This window comes from Oncorhynchus mykiss, chromosome 14 (genome assembly GCF_013265735.2).
Source record: "Oncorhynchus mykiss isolate Arlee chromosome 14, USDA_OmykA_1.1, whole genome shotgun sequence".
Taxonomy (NCBI): domain Eukaryota; kingdom Metazoa; phylum Chordata; class Actinopteri; order Salmoniformes; family Salmonidae; genus Oncorhynchus; species Oncorhynchus mykiss.
Window position 1 is genome coordinate 27,277,253 of NC_048578.1, and position 22,154 is coordinate 27,299,406.

The 22,154-nt window shown below is 45.4% G+C and overlaps 1 protein-coding gene across 2 annotated transcripts in view; it reads right to left on the reverse strand.

Moving 5' to 3' along the window:
• Positions 1-7,191: 7,191 nt before the first annotated feature.
• The window catches only part of macrod1 (mono-ADP ribosylhydrolase 1), a 119,061-nt gene continuing 104,098 nt past the window's right edge, over positions 7,192-22,154 (reverse strand). The window contains exons 6-11 of one of the 2 annotated variants that reach the window (XM_021561605.2): positions 17,413-17,534; positions 17,306-17,336; positions 13,471-13,544; positions 11,136-11,217; positions 10,874-10,905; positions 7,192-7,382 (exon numbers count right to left, since the gene is read on the reverse strand). In XM_021561605.2, the coding sequence (XP_021417280.2) occupies positions 10,898-10,905; positions 11,136-11,217; positions 13,471-13,544; positions 17,306-17,336; positions 17,413-17,534 (317 nt within the window). In that variant the 3' untranslated portion in view covers positions 7,192-7,382; positions 10,874-10,897. The remainder of the gene's footprint in view (positions 7,383-10,873; positions 10,906-11,135; positions 11,218-13,470; positions 13,545-17,305; positions 17,337-17,412; positions 17,535-22,154) is intronic. The other variant, XM_021561604.2, reaches the window with a different exon arrangement.

Sequence of the window (22,154 nt, forward strand, 5' to 3'; positions counted from 1 at the left end):
GAATTGTGCTGTTTTTTTTATTGTGAATGTGTGTGTGTTTTGGGACAGAGGGAAGTGGTTGAACACCGCTACATTACTCAGTTTATTACCTGTCTCCCTCTTGAACACCCCGCATTTCCCTCTCTCTCCCCTTCTGTCTCAGGATTCTTCTCCCACGGGCTCTGCTCAAACTTCTCCCCTTCTCTCTCACTCCCTCCCGCTCTCCTCTCCTCCACTCCCTCGCTCTGACAGGCTTTCAGGCGGTAAATCAGAAACATTTATCCAGCAGCAGCGCCCAAGTGTCCTGGATTCTGCTAAAGAGCCATTTTCATTTCACTAGCAGTTTACCACCCTGCTCCCCCATCCATAAACATCCCCCCACCCCTCCATCCCTCCTCCCATTAGACCCTCCTCCATACACATCACCCAACCTTCCTACCTGATCCTCTATCCCTGCATATACTCTCCATCCTCTCTCTCTTTGTCTCCCTCCCACTTGGTGATGGCCTGACTGAAAGAAAAAACAACTCTCCACCCAGAAGAGAAACAGCTTAAACCTTGAGAAACAGTATACTAATAAAACAGACTGTAAACAGACTGTAAACCGCACAGTGGTGAAGAGGGCACAGCAGCGCCTTGTCCCCCTCAGGAGACTGAAAAGATTTGGCATGAGCCCTCAGCTCCTCAAAATGTTTTACAGCTGCACTATCGAGAACATTTTGACTGGCTGCATCACAGCTTAGAATGGCAAATGCACCACCCTCAACCACAAAGCGCTACAGGGGGTGGTGTGTACAACCCAGTACATCACTGGGGCCGAGCTCCCTACCATCCAGGACCTCTATAACAGGCAGTGTCAGAGGAAGGACCCAACAATTGGCAAAAGACTCCAGACACCCAGGTCATAGAATGTTCACTCTGCTACCCTCCAGCAAACAGCACCGGAGCCTCGGCTCTTGGACCAACAGGCTTGGAGACAGCTTCTATCCCCAAGCCATAAGACTGCTAAATAGTTCATTCAATGGTTACCTGCACGATCTGCACTGACTCTATCTTTTTAACATTTCTTATTGAACCTTTATTTAACTAGGTAAGTCAGTTAAGAACAAATTCTTATTCACAATGACCGCCTACCCCGACCAAACCCGGACGACGCTGGGCCAATTGTGCGCCGCCCTATGGGACTCCCAATCACAGCCGGTTGTGTTGCAGCCTGGATACATCTTGCACTCTATCCAAACTCACAAGACTATATATACACACACACACTCACTACACCGACACACGTTCACATACACACACATACAGACAACACAAACACGTCAGTTCAAATGTACATTTGGTTGAGTTGCCAAATAACGTGACTTCAACGTGAAAACAAAGAATGTCACAATGTTATTGGATTTAGGTAAAACGTTTTGTGAAAAAAATGCTTAATTCTATTACGTTGCTAACTTTTTTCAAACCCACACACACACAGGGCACAGTCTATATTGAATAGTGGCCCTGAGTCAATACTTTGTAGAAGCACCTTTGGCGGCGATTACAGCTTTGAGTCGTCTTGGGTATGTCTGTATCAGCTTTGAGTCGTCTTGGGTATGTCTGTATCAGCTTTGAGTCGTCTTGGGTATGTCTGTATCAGCTTTGAGTCGTCTTGGGTATGTCTGTATCAGCTTTGAGTCGTCTTGGGTATGTCTGTATCAGCTTTGAGTCGTCTTGGGTATGTCTGTATCAGCTCTGAGTCATCTTGGGTATGTCTGTATCAGCTTTGAGTCGTCTTGGGTATGTCTGTATCAGCTTTGAGTCATATTGGGTATGTCTGTATCAGCTTTGAGTCATATTGGGTATGTCTGTATCAGCGTTGAGTCATCTTGGGTATGTCTGTATCAGCGTTGAGTCGTCTTGGGTATGTCTGTATCAGCGTTGAGTCGTCTTGGGTATGTCTGTATCAGCTTTGAGTGGTCTTGGGTATGTCTGTATCAGCTTTGAGTCGTCTTGGGTATGTCTGTATCAGCTTTGCAAATCTGTATTTGGGGATTCTCTCAAAAGCTGTTAAGTAAAACAGGAAGCGGCGGTGAACATCAAGTCTTTCCACACATTTTCAAATGGCTTTGGCTGGGCCACTCAAGGACTTCCAGTCTTGTTCTGAAGCCCTTCCACCTTTGATTTGGCTGTATGCTTGGGGTCATTGTCCCGTTGGAACGTTTGCACTCTGAAGCAGACTCTCATCAAGGATTTGCCTGTATTTGGCTCCATTCACTGTTCCCTCATCCTTACCAGTCTCCCAGTCCCTACCGCTGAAAAGCATCCATATTTCCCAATGATGGAGACCACTGTGCTCTTGGAAACTTTCAACACTCAATAAATGGTTTTATTACTTTCCCCAGATATATGCCTCATCACAATTCTATCTCAGAGTTCTATGGACAGTTCCTTGGACTTCATGCTATAGTTTCTGCTGACTTGCACTGTCAACTGTGGGACCTTATACAGTGCCTTTGCAAAGTATTCAGAAACCTTGACTTTACAGTTACAGACTTATTCTAAAATGGATTAAACATGTTTTAGTCCTCATCAATCTACACACAATACCCTATAATGATAAAGCGAAAACTGCTTTTTAGAAATGTTTGCAAATGTATTAAAAATGTCAAACAGAAATACCTTATTTACATAAGTATTCAGACCCTTACCTATGAGAATCGAAATTGAGCTCAGATGCATCCTGTTTCCATTGATCATCCTTGATGTTTCCAGAGATGTTTGATTGGAGCACCTGTGGTAAATTAAGTTAATTGGACATGATTTGGAAAGGCCCACACCTATCTATATAAGGTCCCACAGTTGACAGTACATGTCAGAGCAAAAACCAAGCCATGAGGTCGAAGGAATTGTCCTTAGAGCGCTGAAACAGGATTGTGTCGAGGCACAGATCTGGAGAAGGGTAATACAATACATTTCTGTAGCATTGAATGTTTTTCAGCAGCAGGGACTGGGAGACTAGTCTGGATCGAGGGAAAGATGAACAGAGCAAAGGACAGAGAGGTCCTTGATGAAAACCTGCTCCGAGTGCTCAGGACCTCAGACTGGGGCGAAGGTTCATCTTCCAACAGGACAAAGCCCACAGCCAAGACAACTCAGGAGTGGCTTCGGGACAAGTCTCTGAATGTCCTTGAGGGGCCCAGCCAGTGCCCAGACTTGAACCCTATCGAACATCTCTGGAGAGACCGGAAAATAGCTGTGCAGCGACGCTCCCCATCCAACCTGACAGAGCTTGAGAGGAAAGGCAGAGAAGAATGGGAGAAACTCCCCAAATACAGGTGTGACAAGCTTGTAGCGACATACCCAAAAATACTTGAGGTACTGAGTAAAAGGTCTGAATACTTATGTAAATGTAAATGTAAAAAATGTAAAAATGTAAAAAAAACAATTTGCAAACATTTCTAAAAAACTATGGGGTATTGTGTGTGTAGATGAGAAAAAATACAATTGAATCAATTTTAGAATAAGGCTGTAATGTAACAAAACATGAAAAAGTAAAGGGGTCTGAATACTTTCCGAATGCACTGTATAGACAGGTTTCTTTTGAAATCCTGTCAGAACAAATGATTTGGACACAGGTGGACTCCAATCAAGTTGCAGTGACATCAAGGATGAGCAAAGGAAATTGGATGCACCTGAGCTCAATTTGGAGTGTCCTAGTAAAGGGGTGTGAATATTTATGTAAATGAGAACTGTATTTAATTTTCAATAAACTAGCAAAAATGTCTAAACATGTTTTCACTTTGTCATTATGGGGTATTGTCTGTAGATGGGTGAGAGAAACTATTTCATGTATTTTCAGACTAACACAACAAAATGGGGAATAAGTCAAGGTGTATGAATACTTTCTGAAGGCACTGTACATATCTATCTTAAATACCTTGTACCTCTGCACGTTGAGCTGGTACTGGTCCTCACAATATACAGTGGGGAGAACAAGTATTTGATACACTGCTGTGACGACCCTCCCACTCTGTCTGCTGTATTCTGTCTTTGTTCTTGTTTCCTTATTAGGATGCCGGTGGGCGGAGTTGGGAGGGTCGTCAGCTTCATGGGAAACACCTGGGCCAGGTGTCTCCCAGGATAAATGAACCTCTTCCACATTCATGGAAGAGACTCTCTCCATGCAGACACCTTTGTAGATTGTGTTGTGGTTCTTGGTGGCCTTTTGTTTGTTTGCTTTGGCACCTTTCAACACCCTGCATTATCACATTCATGCACGCAAAACTCACTTACACTACTGATTACTGATTACACACATCATTGTATATTTTCCTTAGTTGCTTTAGTTAAATAAATATATATTTTGTTACTCCTTATCTCCACGTTGTCTCCCTTTGTTACGGGCTTTGAGCCGGTTTGTGACACTGCCGATTTTGCAGGTTTTCCTACATACAAAGCATGTAGAGGTCTGTAATTTTTATCATAGGTACACTTCAACTGTGAGAGACGGAATCTAAAACAAAAATCCAGAAAATCACATTGTATGATTTTTAAGTCATTAATTTGCATTTTATTGCATGACATAAGTATTTGATCACCTACCAACCAGTAAGAATTCCGGCTCTCACAGACCTTAGTTAGTTTTTCTTTAAGAAACCCTCCTGTTCTCCACTCATTACCTGTATTAACTGCACCTGTTTGAACTCGTTACCTGTATAAAAGACACCTGTCCACACACTCAATCAAACAGACTCCAACCTCTCCACAATGGCCAAGACCAGAGAGCTGTGTAAGGACATCGGGGATACAATTGTAGACCTGCACAAGGCTGGGATGGGCTACAGGACAATAGGCAAGCAGCTTGGTGAGAAGGCAACAACTGTTTGCGCAATTATTAGAAAATGGAAGAAGTTCAAGATGACTGTCAATCACCCTCGGTCTGGGGCTCCATGCAAGATCTCACCTCGTGGGGCATCAATGATCATGAGGAAGGAGAGGGATCAGCCCAGAACTACATGGCAGGACCTGGTCAATGACCTGAAGAGAGCTGGGACCACCGTGTCAAAGAAAACCATTAGTAACACACAACGCCGTCATGGATTAAAATCCTGCAGCGCACGCAAGGTCCAGCGCATGTCCAGGCCCGTCTGAAGTTTGCCAATGACCATCTGGATGATCCAGAGGAGGAATGTGAGAAGGTCATGTGGTCTGATGAGACAAAAATAGAGCTTTTTGGTCTAAACTCCACTCGCCGTGTTTGGAGGAAGAAGAAGGATGAGTACAACCCCAAGAACACCATCCCAACCGTGAAGCATGGAGGTGGAAACATTCTTTGGGGATGCTTTTCTGCAAAGGGGACAGGACGACTGCACCGTATTGAGGGGAGGATGTATTCCGAGATCTTGGCCAACAACCTCCTTCCCTCAGTAAGAGCATTGAAGATGGGTAGTGGCTGGGTCTTCCAGCATGACAACGACCCGGAACACACAGCCAGGGCAACTAAGGAGTGGCTCCGTAAGAAGCATCTCAAGGTCCTGGAGTGGCCTAGCCAGTCTCCAGACCTGTACCCAATAGAAAATCTTTGGAGGGAGCTGAAAGTCCGTATTTCCCAGCGACAGCCCCGAAATCTGAAGGATCTGGAGAAGGTCTATGGAGGAGTGGGCCAAAATCTCTGCTGCAGTGTGTGCAAACCTGGTCAAGAACTACAGGAAACGTATGATCTCTGTAATTGCAAACAAAGGTTTCTGTACCAAATATTAAGTTCTGCTTTTCTGATGTATCAAATACTTACGTCATGCAATAAAATGCAAATTGATTACTTAAAAAATCATACAACGTGATTTTCTGGATTTTTGTTTTAGATTCTGTCTTTCACAGTTGAATCGGCAGTGTATCAAATACTTGTTCTCCCCACTGTAGCTCCACATTGATCTGGTACTGGTACTTCCTGTATATAGCGCCACATTGATCTGGTACTGGTACTTCCTGTATATAGCTCCACATTGATCTGGTACTTCCTGTATATAGCTCCACATTGATCTGGTACTTCCTGTATATAGCTCCATTGTGTATTTTATTCCTCATGTTACTATTTTTTTTAATCTGCATCGTTTGGGAAGGGCTCCTAAGCAAGCATTCGGTTGGGGATAATGAGTCTCACTCTCTTTTTATCCCTGTCTCTCTCAACCTCGTCCTCTCAGTCTATCTGCTTATAAAAAATGTATCTCTCTCTTCTCCCCTCCTTCCAGTTACCTCTTCTCCCCCTCACTCCCCAATTCTTGTCTTTTCCCTACCTCCCTCTACCTCTTCCTTAGCTAAAATAAATATTCAGACAGCTAGTGATATTAGGAGAGTTGTAATGATAGCTGGGGCTTCTTGTCAGCATTGCTTATTTATTTTTGTGCTGTTGTGAAAATTTGAAAATCAATAAAGAAAGTTGTCTAAACATGAAAGCGAGAGCACAGGGTGGGGTGACAGGAACAAACTGTCATTTCATTTCAAACAAACCACCACCTGGTCTGCCTGACAATGACAACACACACATTTTCAGGTAGGCAGTCGCACTCAGTCAGACACACAAATGTAGACACTCAAACGCACACACACGCACACTAAAGACGAAACGACTCACAGGGAGCGGTCCCACCTGACAAACTCAGTGAATCCAATCCCCCAAAATGCCAACACGTAATCCTCTGATCTCTTTTAATTAGCTTCTTCTTCTCCACACACACTCTTGTACAGCTAACATTGTGGGGACACAATTCAGTCTCATTCAAAAACCTATTTTCCCAAAACCTAACCTTAACCCTAAAACTACCCCTAGCTCCTAACCCTAAAACTACCCCTAGCTCCTAACCCTAAAACTACCCCTAGCTCCTAACCCTAAAACTACCCCTAGCTCCTAACCCTAAAACTACCCCTAGCTCCTAACCCTAAAACTAACCCTAGCTCCTAACCCTAAAACTAACCCTAGCTCCTAACCCTAAAACTAACCCTAGCTCCTAACCCTAAAACTAACCCTAGCTCCTAACCCTAAAACTAACCCTAGCTCCTAACCCTAAACCCCCTAGAAGTAGCATTTGACCCTGTGGGGACTAACAAAATGTCCCCAGATGGTCAAATTGTTGTTTGTTTACTATTCTCACACACACAAAGTCCCCCAACATCTCATTATTCAAACATGTACAAACAGCTCGTCAGATGAGTTTGGTCAGAAGCCTGAGGTTCATTGATAATAAAGCAGTTTATTCAGATCAAGACATTCATCCAGCGTTAAGATATGTACCCAGGTCTTCTCTAGTGCAGAGCCGGTGTGGAGAAAGGAAGAGGAGGAAGATGAAGATATTGCATGTGGAGCCGCTTTATTGCACAACTCCACATGTCACTTTTTCAGAGTTTACTCTTCACAGGTGAGCCTAAGGGAAAGACAGAACAAGGTGCATCAGAAACCTGTGAAATTCAGTAGCCATGACTACATTTTATATTATATTATATATATATATATATATATATATATATATATATATATATATATATATATATATATATATATATATACACACACACACTGAACAAAAATATAAATGCCACATGTAAAGTGTTGGTCTCATGTTTCATGAGCTGAAATAAAAGATCCCAGGAATGTTCCATATGCACAAAAAGCTTACAGTGCCTTGCGAAAGTATTCGGCCCCCTTGAACTTTGCGACCTTTTGCCACATTTCAGGCTTCAAACATAAAGATATAAAACTGTATTTTTTTTGTGAAGAATCAACAACAAGTGGGACACAATCATGAAGTGGAACGACATTTATTGGATATTTCAAACTTTTTTAACAAATCAAAAACTGAAAAATTGGGCGTGCAAAATTATTCAGCCCCTTTACTTTCAGTGCAGCAAACTCTCTCCAGAAGTTCAGTGAGGATCTCTGAATGATCCAATGTTGACCTAAATGACTAATGATGATAAATACAATCCACCTCTGTGTAATCAAGTCTCCGTATAAATGCACCTGCACTGTGATAGTCTCAGAGGTCCGTTAAAAGCGCAGAGAGCATCATGAAGAACAAGGAACACACCAGGCAGGTCCGAGAAACTGTTGTGAAGAAGTTTAAAGCCGGATTTGGATACAAAAAGATTTCCCAAGCTTTAAACATCCCAAGGAGCACTGTGCAAGCGATAATATTGAAATGGAAGGAGTATCAGACCACTGCAAATCTACCAAGACCTGGCCGTCCCTCTAAATTTTCAGCTCATACAAGGAGAAGACTGATCAGAGATGCAGCCAAGAGGCCCATGATCACTCTGGAGGAACTGCAGAGATCTACAGCTGAGGTGGGAGACTCTGTCCATAGGACAACAATCAGTCGTGTATTGCACAAATCTGGCCTTTATGGAAGAGTGGCAAGAAGAAAGCCATTTCTTAAAGATATCCATAAAAAGTGTTGTTTAAAGTTTGCCACAAGCCACCTGGGAGACACACCAAACATGTGGAAGAAGGTGCTCTGGTCAGATGAAACCAAAATTGAACTTTTTGGCAACAATGCAAAACGTTATGTTTGGCGTAACAGCAACACTCTGAACACACCATCCCCACTGTCAAACATGGTGGTGGCAGCATCATGGTTTGGGCCTGCTTTTCTTCAGCAGGGACAGGGAAGATGGTTAAAATTGATGGGAAGATGGATGGAGCCAAATACAGGACCATTCTGGAAGAAAACCTGATGGAGTCTGCAAAAGACCTGAGACTGGGACGGAGATTTGTCTTCCAACAAGACAATGATCCAAAACATAAAGCAAAATCTACAATGGAATGGTTCAAAAATAAACATATCCAGGTGTTAGAATGGCCAAGTCAAAGTCCAGACCTGAATCCAATTGAGAATCTGTGGAAAGAACTGAAAACTGCTGTTCACAAATGCTCTCCATCCAACCTCACTGAGCTCGAGCTGTTTTGCAAGGAGGAATGGGAAAAAATGTGTCTCTCGATGTGCAAAACTGATAGAGACATACTCCAAGCGACTTACAGCTGTAATCGCAGCAAAAGGTGGCGCTACAAAGTATTAACTTAAGGGGGCTGAATAATTTTGCACGCCCAATTTTTCAGTTTTTGATTTGTTAAAAAAGTTTGAAATATCCAATAAATGTCGTTCCACTTCATGATTGTGTCCCACTTGTTGTTGATTCTTCACAAAAAAATACAGTTTTATATCTTTATGTTTGAAGCCTGAAATGTGGCAAAAGGTCGCAAAGTTCAAGGGGGCCGAATACTTTCGCAAGGCACTGTATTTCTCTCAACTTTTGTACACAGTTGTCTATTTCTCCTTTGCCAAGATAATCCATCCACCTGACAGGTGTGGCATATCAAGAAGCTGATTAAACAGCATGATCATTACACAGGTGCACCTTGGGTTGGGGACAATAAAAGGCCACTAAAACACAACGCCACAGATCTCTCAAGTTTTGAAGGAGCGTGCAATTGGCAAGATAACCTCAGGAATATCCATCAGAGATGTTGCCAGATAATTTAATCTTTATTTCTCTACCATAAGCCTCATCCAATGTTGTTTTAGAGAATTTGTCAGTACGTCCAACCGGCCTCACAACCGCAGACCACGTGTAACCACGTCAGCCCAGGACCTCCACATCCGGCTTCTTCACCTGCGGGATCGTCTGAGACCAGCCACCCGGACAGCTGATGAAACTGTGGGTTTGCACAACCGAAGAATTTCTGCAAAAACTGTCAGAAATCAACTCAGGGAAACTCAGGGTAATATTATGAGCAGGCATGAGTTACGGACAACAAACACAACAGCATTTTATCTATGGCAATTTGAATGCACAGAGATACCGTGATGAGATCCTGAGGCCCATTGTCGTGCCATTCATCCGCCGCCATCACCTCACGTTTCAGTATGATAATGCACAGCGACCATGTAGCAAGGATCTGTACACAATTCATGGAAGATGAAAAAGTCCTAGTTCTTCCATGGACTGCCTAATCACCAGACATGTCACCCATTCAGCATGTTTGGGATGCTCTGGATCGACGTGTACGACAGCGTGTTCCAGTTCCCGCCAATATCCAGGAACTTCACACAGCCATTGAAGAAGAGTGGGACAACATTCCACAGCCATTGAAGAAGAGTGGGACAACATTCCACAGCCATTGAAGAAGAGTGGGACAACATTCCACAGCCATTGAAGAGGAGTGGGACAACATTCCACAGGCCACAATCAACAGCCTGATCAACTCTATGTAAAGGAGATGTGTTGAGTCAAATGGTGGTCACCCCAGATACTGACTGGTTTTCTGATCCATGAACCTACTGGTTTTAAGGTGTCTGTGACCATCAGCATATCTGTATTCCCAGTCATGTGAAATCCATAGACTAGGCCCTAATGAATTTAAATTGACTGATTTTCTTATATGAACCGTAACTCAGTAAAATCTTATAAATTGTTGCGTTTCTATTTTAGTTCAGTGTAATATACATAATGTATTATACTGTGAGTAATATCTGTCAACACAAGCAGGGCTGAGAGGGTTAACCACAGTTATTCAACCAGGATCTCACCATACATCTCTCACAGGAAAAGACAAGTACAATATTCCACACAGTCAGTTTGAACAGCGAACATTCACCTCAAGGCTAGTCTTAACCTATGGGGATCCTTGGTTAGACTTCTTCTAGAATACTAGCACAGGACAATTTGTACAGTCTGCTACATTGTCAGTTGGTTAGGAAAGGGTCTAGGTTAGGAGTTAGGAAACTACAGAAGGGTTCCACAAACACCACAGCACGATCAGTTCAATCACTGTCAGACCCTTGATAGCAAAACTACCATCGTTGCCATAGCTACAGCTAGCGACACACATGACACTACTCCACACCATGCGTGTTACCTGTGTTCGAACAGGGCGCTCTGATCAGCAGGCTAAGGGCGGGTACAAAGATAAGGGGTAAAGAGAGATGATTGGCTAAGAGGCCTGTCAGTACAGTAGCTCCAGATATGGAGCCACCATGACAAGTCCTTTAACATGGAGTGGTGTTACCAGAGCAAACCAGTGTTAACTACTAGCTACTCCCACTGGTGTCAAATGAGTCAGAGGTGATGATTTGGCTGTGTAGGATATGTATGGTGTCACTGTGTATGTGTTGACTCACCGGAAGGGAAGTAGAGAGGGAGGTTTTTCAGGTACAGCTCCTTATCAGTGGGCAGGAACACACAGAAGATCACTCTGTCCAGCTTTATGAGATACACACACACACACAAACATCCATATAAATAAGTGGAAGACCATCATTTTGTCTCGAGGGCCACAGCAGGATTTCAAAGTTCAGCGGAGGGCAGCACAGACTTTCTTTGGAACAATTTGTTCGTCAGAAAAAGAGCAGTTATCTGAAAATGTATAGGTCCATTAGTATTTCTACCTACTTTCTATCAAGTTTTAGACTTTCAACAGTGGCCTGGAGGTTTTATTTGACCCCAGAATAATAATTACCCCATCAACAACAACAAAAAGATTGAATGGGCTGAATGGACGTTGTCTACCGCTGGTATAACTGTAGAATAATGTTGATCTTCAGAAGCGATGCTAAATACTGAGAACAAAGCGTTTTCATACAAAACGAGTTGTAATATAACAGCTGTATGTCCGGACTACGTCTTCATCAGCCCAGAGAAAAGATCTCTACGATATCAGAACACTTAATAATGACCAGCAGTGACTTCTATAAGGTACCCTGCTGCTGACAGTGACTTCTTTCTATAAGGTACCCTGCTGCTGACAGTGACTTCTTTCTATAAGGTACCCTGCTGCTGACAGTGACTTCTATAAGGTACCCTGCTGCTGGCAGTGACTTCTATAAGGTACCCTGCTGCTGACAGTGACTTCTATAAGGTACCCTGCTGCTGGCAGTGACTTCTATAAGGTACCCTGCTGCTGGCAGTGACTTCTATAAGGTACCCTGCTGCTGACAGTGACTTCTATAAGGTACCCTGCTGCTGACAGTGACTTCTATAAGGTACCCTGCTGCTGGCAGTGACTTCTATAAGGTACCCTGCTGCTGACAGTGACTTCTATAAGGTACCCTGCTGCTGACAGTGACTTCTATAAGGTACCCTGCTGCTGGCAGTGACTTCTATAAGGTACCCTGCTGCTGGCAGTGACTTCTATAAGGTACCCTGCTGCTGACAGTGACTTCTATAAGGTACCCTGCTGCTGGCAGTGACTTCTATAAGGTACCCTGCTGCTGGCAGTGACTTCTATAAGGTACCCTGCTGCTGGCAGTGACTTCTATAAGGTACCCTGCTGCTGGCAGTGACTTCTATAAGGTACCCTGCTGCTGGCAGTGACTTCTATAAGGTACCCTGCTGCTGGCAGTGACTTCTATAAGGTACCCTGCTGCTGACAGTGACTTCTATAAGGTACCCTGCTGCTGACAGTGACTTCTATAAGGTACCCTGCTGCTGGCAGTGACTTCTATAAGGTACCCTGCTGCTGGCAGTGACTTCTATAAGGTACCCTGCTGCTGACAGTGACTTCTATAAGGTACCCTGCTGCTGGCAGTGACTTCTATAAGGTACCTTGCTGCTGGCAGTGACTTCTATAAGGTACCCTGCTGCTGGCAGTGACTTCTATAAGGTACCCTGCTGCTGACAGTGACTTCTATAAGGTACCCTGCTGCTGACAGTGACTTCTATAAGGTACCCTGCTGCTGGCAGTGACTTCTATAAGGTACCCTGCTGCTGGCAGTGACTTCTATAAGGTACCCTGCTGCTGACAGTGAAGCCTCCCATTCCTTCACATCTTCATTACTCAATGAACACACTGCCATTAAGTCCGTGTTTGGACTGGAGCAGAGCTGGATGCTGGTCCACTACAATTACGCCACAGATCCAGCAGAAGCTATCATTATCTATACAGTATATATCATGGGGTTTGGTAGGAAGCAGGTGTTATTGGCATCAGGTAAACAGTCAGCTGCATGGATGCTGGCCGAGTGCAGAGTAACATTGACAATAGATCAGAATCTGAAGGTCAAAATAGAATATTTTGTAGTACTATGAATTTAGGGACTTCCTTTTTGTTTTGGTTTAATATGTAGATATCTCATGCTGTTGTGTTGTGTCAACTAGTATAAAATAGTGTACACTGGAGAACTGGAGGAAGAGTAGAGGAGGAAGGAGTGAATGATGAAGAAGAAGATAGTAAAGATAACAGACAGACCAACTTCCCTCCAGTCATCTATTCCTCTTTTCCCTCTTCTCTCTTCTGTCAGGAAAAGGTGTGTATTAGTCCTCTAAGCCCGTCAGGAGCCAATTAAAACACAGCCTTAGCCACGAGTGTGTGTGTGTGTGTGTGTGCGTGTTGTCGCAGTCCGCCCTCTCCTGACTCTCTCCAGAAAACCAAAAACAACAGCTGTGAGACAGAATACCAGAAGGAAAGGAAAAAAATAATAATTAGACACACACACAAACAAACAAGAGCACACACACCTTCTCATGGTGTTCATCCAGGTACTTCCTGACAGTCTCCAACGCGACGTGCACAGCCTGCTCAGGTGGGTATCCTAGACACAAAAACACAGCAATTACTGTGGTGTGCAGGTGGCCAAGAGCACTGTGTTACGGGTGGCCAAGAGCACTGTGTTATGGGTGGCCAAGAGCACTGTGTTATGGGTGGCCAAGAGAACTGTGTTATGGGTGGCCAAGAGCACTGTGTTATGGGTGGCCAAGAGCACTGTGTTATGGGTGGCCAAGAGAACTGTCGAATCAATACAATTAGAGAAACACCCATTTGTTTGGACCAGCTAACAGAGTGGCTGTCTACTCTCTTCTTCTCTCTTCTAACAGAGTGGCTGTCTACTCTCTTCTTCTCTCTGCTAACAGAGTGGCTGTCTACTCTCTTCTTCTCTCTTCTAACAGAGTGGCTGTCTACTCTCTTCTAACAGAGTGGCTGTCTACTCTCTTCTTCTCTCTGCTAACAGAGTGGCTGTCTACTCTCCTCTTCTCTCTGTTAACAGAGTGGCTGTCTACTCTCTTCTTCTTTCTGCTAACAGAGTGGCTGTCTACTATCTTCTTCCCTCTTCTAACAGAGTGGCTGTCTACTCTCTTCTTCTCTCTTCTAACAGAGTGGCTGTCTACTCTCTTCTTCTCTCTGCTAACAGAGTGGCTGTCTACTCTCCTCTTCTTTCTGCTAACAGAGTGGCTGTCTACTCTCATCTAACAGAGTGGCTGTCTACTCTCTTCTTCTCTCTTCTAACAGAGTGGCTGTCTACTCTCTTCTTCTCTCTTCTAACAGAGTGGCTGTCTACTCTCTTCTTCTCTCTGCTAACAGAGTGGCTGTCTACTCTCTTCTTCTCTCTTCTAACAGAGTGGCTGTCTACTCTCATCTAACAGAGTGGCTGTCTACTCTCTTCTTCTCTCTGCTAACAGAGTGGCTGTCTACTCTCCTCTTCTCTCTGTTAACAGAGTGGCTGTCTACTCTCTTCTTCTTTCTGCTAACAGAGTGGCTGTCTACTCACTTCTTCTCTCTTCTAACAGAGTGGCTGTCTACTCTCTTCTTCCCTCTTCTAACAGAGTGGCTGTCTACTATCTTCTTCTCTCTGCTAAGAGAGTGGCTGTCTACTCTCTTCTTCTCTCTGCTAACAGAGTGGCTGTCTACTCTCTTCTTCTCTCTTCTAACAGAGTGGCTGTCTACTCTCATCTAACAGAGTGGCTGTCTACTCTCTTCTTTTCTCTGCTAACAGAGTGGCTGTCTACTCTCTTCTTCTCTCTGCTAAGAGAGTGGCTGTCTACTCTCTTCTTCTCTCTGCTAAGAGAGTGGCTGTCTACTCTCTTCTAACAGAGTGGCTGTCTACTCTCTTCTAACAGAGTGGCTGTCTACCCTCGTCTTCTCTCTAACAGAGTGGCTGTCTACTCTCTTCTAACAGAGTGGCTGTCTACTCTCTTCTAACAGAGTGGCTGTCTACTCTCTTCTTTTCTCTGCTAACAGAGTGGCTGTCTACTCTCTTCTTCTCTCTTCTAACAGAGTGGCTGTCTACTCTCTTCTTCTCTCTTCTAACAGAGTGGCTGTCTACTCTCTTCTTCTCTCTGCTAACAGAGTGGCTGTCTACTCTCCTCTTCTCTCTGTTAACAGAGTGGCTGTCTACTCTCTTCTTCTCTCTTCTAACAGAGTGGCTGTCTACTCTCTTCTTCCCTCTTCTAACAGAGTGGCTGTCTACTCTCTTCTAACAGAGTGGCTGTCTACTCTCTTCTTCTCTCTTCTAACAGAGTGGCTGTCTACTCTCTTCTAACAGAGTGGCTGTCTACTCTCTTCTTCTCTCTGCTAACAGAGTGGCTGTCTACTCTCTTCTTCTCTCTTCTAACAGAGTGGCTGTCTACTCTCTTCTAACAGAGTGGCTGTCTACTCTCTTCTTCTCTCTTCTAACAGAGTGGCTGTCTACTCTCTTCTTCTCTCTTCTAACAGAGTGGCTGTCTACTCTCTTCTTCTCTCTTCTAACAGAGTGGCTGTCTACTCTCTTCTTCTCTCTGCTAACAGAGTGGCTGTCTACTCTCTTCTTCTCTCTTCTAACAGAGTGGCTGTCTACTCTCTTCTTCTCTCTTCTAACAGAGTGGCTGTCTACTCTCTTCTTCTCTCTTCTAACAGAGTGGCTGTCTACTCTCTTCTAACAGAGTGGCTGTCTACTCTCTTCTTCTCTCTTCTAACAGAGTGGCTGTCTACTCTCTTCTTCCCTCTTCTAACAGAGTGGCTGTCTACTCTCTTCTTCTCTCTGCTAACAGAGTGGCTGTCTACTCTCCTCTTCTCTCTGTTAACAGAGTGGCCGTCTACTCTCTTCTTCTCTCTTCTAACAGAGTGGCTGTCTACTCTCTTCTTCCCTCTTCTAACAGAGTGGCTGTCTACTCTCTTCTTCTCTCTGCTAACAGAGTGGCTGTCTACTCTCTTCTTCTCTCTTCTAACAGAGTGGCTGTCTACTATCTTCTTCCCTCTTCTAACAGAGTGGCTGTCTACTCTCTTCTTCTCTCTGCTAAGAGAGTGGCTGTCTACTCTCTTCTTCTCTCTGCTAAGAGAGTGGCTGTCTACTCTCTTCTAACAGAGTGGCTGTCTACTCTCTTCTAACAGAGTGGCTGTCTACCCTCGTCTTCTCTCTAACAGAGTGGCTGTCTACCCTCGTCTTCTCTCTAACAGAGTGGCTGTCTACCCTCGTCTTCTCTCTAACAGAGTGGCTGTCTACCCTCTTCTTCTCTCTAACAGAGTGGCTGTCTACTCTCTTCTAACAGAGTGGCTGTCTACCCTCGTCTTCTCTCTAACAGAGTGGCTGTCTACCCTCGTCTTCTCTCTAACAGAGTGGCTGTCTACCCTCGTCTTCTCTCTAACAGAGTGGCTGTCTACCCTCTTCTTCTCTCTAACAGAGTGGCTGTCTACCCTCGTCTTCTCTCTAACAGAGTGGCTGTCTACCCTCGTCTTCTCTCTAACAGAGTGGCTGTCTACCCTCGTCTTCTCTCTAACAGAGTGGCTGTCTACCCTCGTCTTCTCTCTAACAGAGTGGCTGTCTACCCTCGTCTTCTCTCTAACAGAGTGGCTGTCTACCCTCGTCTTCTCTCTAACAGAGTGGCTGTCTACCCTCGTCTTCTCTCTAACAGAGTGGCTGTCTACCCTCGTCTTCTCTCTAACAGAGTGGCTGTCTACCCTCGTCTTCTCTCTAACAGAGTGGCTGTCTACCCTCGTCTTCTCTCTAACAGAGTGGCTGTCTACCCTCGTCTTCTCTCTAACAGAGTGGCTGTCTACTCTCTTCTTCTCTCTGCTTCACTTTTATCTACATTTTATATTCCTGAGTACCAAATGGCAACCTATTCCCTATATAGCGCACTAACTGTGGATGTTCCCACTGTCTCAATCATCTTCCCGCTACAATTCAATTGGTGACAATATTGAGTAAAAACACACAAATCAGCATTTAACTCTAAACTATAGAGTTTGAGACAGTTTCATTGAGTTTGACCTTCTCTGAACTCTGTGTGAAGAACACTAGTCAGAAACCGTGGGAAGTCTTGGAGCGCTGCCATGGCTACACTCACCAGCAGCAAATGGAGGGATTACATCCCAGTTGACACCATCTCATCCCTAATCTCTGTTAATCTGCCTGTTTAATCTCAACCCCTAATCTGGAAACCTCTTTCTACTGAAAACTGATATCTAGTGTGCTGAACTCAATTCACCCCTCTGCATCACTACCCTCTGAGTAGTGATGCTGGAAAACACAACAACACACAGAGAACACACAGACAACACACAGACAACACACAGAGACAAACACTTTTGTTGACTAACCGTAGATTCCAGTGGAGATGCACGGGAACGCCTGGGGGTATAAAACACAGTGTAAAACAGAGAAAATACATTTAAAACTGATTGATGATAATAACCCTTCCACCCACCACAGTGCGTAGCTTGGTATCGGTGGCCTTCTGCAGGCTGTGATGGTAGCAGTCCCTGAGGCGGCTCCTCTCCTCCTCCCCCACTTCCCCCATCGCTATGGGCCCCACTGTGTGGATCACATCTGGAACACACAGACAGACATATATATATAGAGAGAGAAAGAGTCAGAGAGAGAGAGAGAGAGAGACGAAGAGCGAGATTACGTTCATTTACAGCACACTGCAATCAACAAACTGCACTACTCTGGTATTCTGAACACAATTCCTACAGGGACACTGCATCAATCTATTACTACACTGAAGCCCTTTTCCTACTGGGCTGGCTTGTCTCAGAGTACATTAGCTCTGTGCACTGAGCCTCAGTCAAGAGCAAGGGGACCTTTGGGGGTCTGGGTGGGGATAGTAGGGGTTAGAGGGGGTCTCGGGGGGGGTCACTGTTAGTAACACAAAGGTCAACCATCACAGTACTCCAGTTAAAAGCCCAACATGACTCTATACACTATACCACTGAGTCTAAGTCACCACCACACTATACCACTGAGTCTAAGTCACCACCACACTATACCACTGACTCTGAGCTACCACCACATTATACCACTGAGTCTGAGCCACCACCACATTATACCACTGAGTCACCACCACACTATACCACTGAGTCTGAGTCAGCACCACACTATACCACCGAGTCTGAGTCACCACCACTGAGTCTGAGCCACCACCACACTATACCACAGAGTCTGAGTTACCACCACACTATACCACTGAGTCACCACCACACTATACCACTGAGTCACCACCACACTATACCACTGAGTCTGAGTCACCAGCACACTATACCACTGAGTCTGAGTCACCACCACACTATACCACTGAGTCTGAGTCACCACCACACTATACCACTGAGTCACTACCACACTATACCACTGAGTCTGGGCCACCACCACATTATACCACTGAGTCACCACCACACTATACCACAGAGTCACCACCACACTATACCACTGAGTCACCACCACACTATACCACTGAGTCTGAGTCACCACCACACTATACCACTGAGTCTGAGTCACCACCACACTATACCACTGAGTCTGAGTCACCACCACACTATACCACTGAGTCTGAGCCACCACCACACTATACCACTGAGTCTGAGCCACCACCACACTATACCACTGAGTCTGGGGCACGACCACACTATACCACTGAGTCACCACCACACTATACCACTGAGTCTGAGTCACCACCACACTATACCACAGAGTCTGAGTCACTACCACACTATACCACTGAGTCTGAGCCACCACCACATTATACCACTGAGTCTGAGCCACCACCACATTATACCACTGAGTCTGAGTCATCACCACACTATACCACTGAGTCTGAGTCACCACCACTGAGTCTGAGCCACCACCACACTATACCACAGAGTCTGAGTCACCACCACACTATACCACTGAGTCTCCACCACACTATACCACTGAGTCTGAGTCACCACCACACTATACCACTGAGTCTGAGTCACCACCACACTATACCACTGAGTCTGAGCCACCACCACACTATACCACTGAGTCTGAGCCACCACCACACTATACCACTGAGTCTGGGGCACGACCACACTATACCACTGAGTCACCACCACACTATACCACTGAGTCTGAGTCACCACCACACTATACCACAGAGTCTGAGTCACTACCACACTATACCACTGAGTCTGAGCCACCACCACATTATACCACTGAGTCTGAGCCACCACCACATTATACCACTGAGTCTGAGTCATCACCACACTATACCACTGAGTCTGAGTCACCACCACTGAGTCTGAGCCACCACCACACTATACCACAGAGTCTGAGTCACCACCACACTATACCACTGAGTCTCCACCACATTATACCACTGAGTCTAAGTCACCACCACACTATACCACTGAGTCTAAGTCACCACCACACTATACCACTGACTCTGAGCCACCACCACATTATACCACTGAGTCTGAGCCACCACCACATTATACCACTGAGTCTGAGTCAGCACCACACTATACCACTGAGTCTGAGCCACCACCACACTATACCACAGAGTCACTACCACACTATACCACTGAGTCTGGGCCACCACCACATTATACCACTGAGTCACCACCACACTATACCACTGAGTCACCACCACACTATACCACTGAGTCTGAGTCACCAGCACACTATACCACTGAGTCTGAGCCACCACCACATTATACCACTGAGTCTGAGTCACCACCACACTATACCACTGAGTCTGAGTCACCACCACACTATACCACTGAGTCACTACCACACTATACCACTGAGTCTGGGCCACCACCACATTATACCACTGAGTCACCACCACACTATACCACTGAGTCTGAGTCACCACCAAACTATACCACTGAGTCTGAGCCACCACCACACTATACCACTGAGTCTGAGCCACCACCACACTATACCACTGAGTCATTACCACACTATACCACTGAGTCTGAGTCACCACCACACTATACCACTGAGTCTGAGTCAGTACCACACTATACCACTGAGTCTGAGTCACCACCACACTATACCACTGAGTCTGAGTCACCACCACACTATACCACTGAGTCTGAGCCACCACCACATTATACCACTGAGTCTGAGCCACCACCACATTACACCACTGAGTCTGAGTCATCACCACACTATACCACTGAGTCTGAGCCACCACCACACTATACCACTGAGTCTGAGTCACCACCACACTATACCACTGAGTCTAAGTCACCACCACACTATACCACTGACTCTGAGCCACCACCACATTATACCACTGAGTCTGAGTCACCACCACACTATACCACTGAGTCTGAGCCACCACCACATTATACCACTGAGTCACCACCACACTATACCACTGAGTCTGAGTCAACACCACTGAGTCTGAGCCGCCACCACACTATACCACAGAGTCTGAGTCACCACCACACTATACCACTGAGTCTGAGCCACCACCACATTATACCACTGAGTCACCACCACACTATACCACTGAGTCTGAGTCAACACCACTGAGTCTGAGCCGCCACCACACTATACCACAGAGTCTGAGTCACCACCACACTATACCACTGAGTCACCACCACACTATACCACTGAGTCACCACCACACTATACCACTGAGTCACCACCACACTATACCACTGAGTCACCACCACACTATACCACTGAGTCTGAGTCACCAGCACACTATACCACTGAGTCTGAGTCACCAGCACACTATACCACTGAGTCACTACCACACTATACCACTGAGTCTGGGCCACCACCACATTATACCACTGAGTCACCACCACACTATACCACTGAGTCTGAGTCACCACCAAACTATACCACTGAGTCTGAGCCACCACCACACTATACCACTGAGTCATTACCACATTATACCACGGAGTCTGAGTCACCACCACACTATACCACTGAGTCTGGGCCACCACCAGAATATACCACTGAGCCACCACCACACTATACCACTGAGTCTGGGCCACGACCACACTATACCACTGAGTCACCACCAAACTATACCACTGAGTCTGAGCCACCACCAAACTATACCACTGAGTCTGAGTCACCACCACACTATACCACTGAGTCACCACCACACTATACCACTGAGTCTGGGCCACGACGACACTATACCACTGAGTCACCACCACACTATACCACTGAGTCTGAGTCACCACCAAACTATACCACTGAGTCTGAGCCACCACCACACTATACCACTGAGTCTGAGTCACCACCAAACTATACCACTGAGTCTGAGCCACCACCAAACTATACCACTGAGTCTGAGCCACCACCACACTATACCACTGAGTCTGAGTCACCACCAAACTATACCACTGAGTCTGAGCCACCACCAAACTATACCACTGAGTCTGAGCCACCACCACACTATACCACTGAGTCTGAGCCACCACCACATTATACCACTGAGTCACCACCACACTATACCACTGAGTCTGAGTCACCACCACACTATACCACAGAGTCTGAGTAACTACCACACTATACCACTGAGTCTGAGCCACCACCACACTATACCACTGAGTCTGGGCCACCACCACACTATACCACTGAGTCTGAGTCACCACCACACTATACCACTGAGTCTGAGCCACCACCAAACTATACCACTGAGTCTGAGCCACCACCACACTATACCACTGAGTCTGAGCCACCTCCACACTATACCACTGAGTCTGAGCCCATCATATAGTCCAACTCTCTTTATTCTCGAAATCTAAAAACACAATTCTCTACTTTGTTTTTCACTACAATTTATAATTTCCGCACTTCTCTACTCTTTAATCGTCCCTTTCTCCAGTCTTCCTTTCTACACTTCACTTTCTCCCTCGCTCTCAACCCTCCTCCTCACTGTCCCCCCCCCCGCTCTGTCACCTCAGTTAGACAGTGCTGTCTGTGGGGTGTAATTTACTGCCTCTCTCCACTGTTGTTTACATTATCGATTTTCTGTTTGTTTAGTTTCCCCATACATCACCTGAGTCAGGCACATATTACTGAAAGAGAGAGAGAGATGGGAATGAGAGGAGAAGTTTGGACATGATACACAGTTGACCATGCATGGATAATACAGTTCAGAGTGTGTGTGAGTGTGTGTGTGTACATCCTCTTTCATATTTGGTTGTCATGCTAGTCTGAACCCAAAAGAAAAGT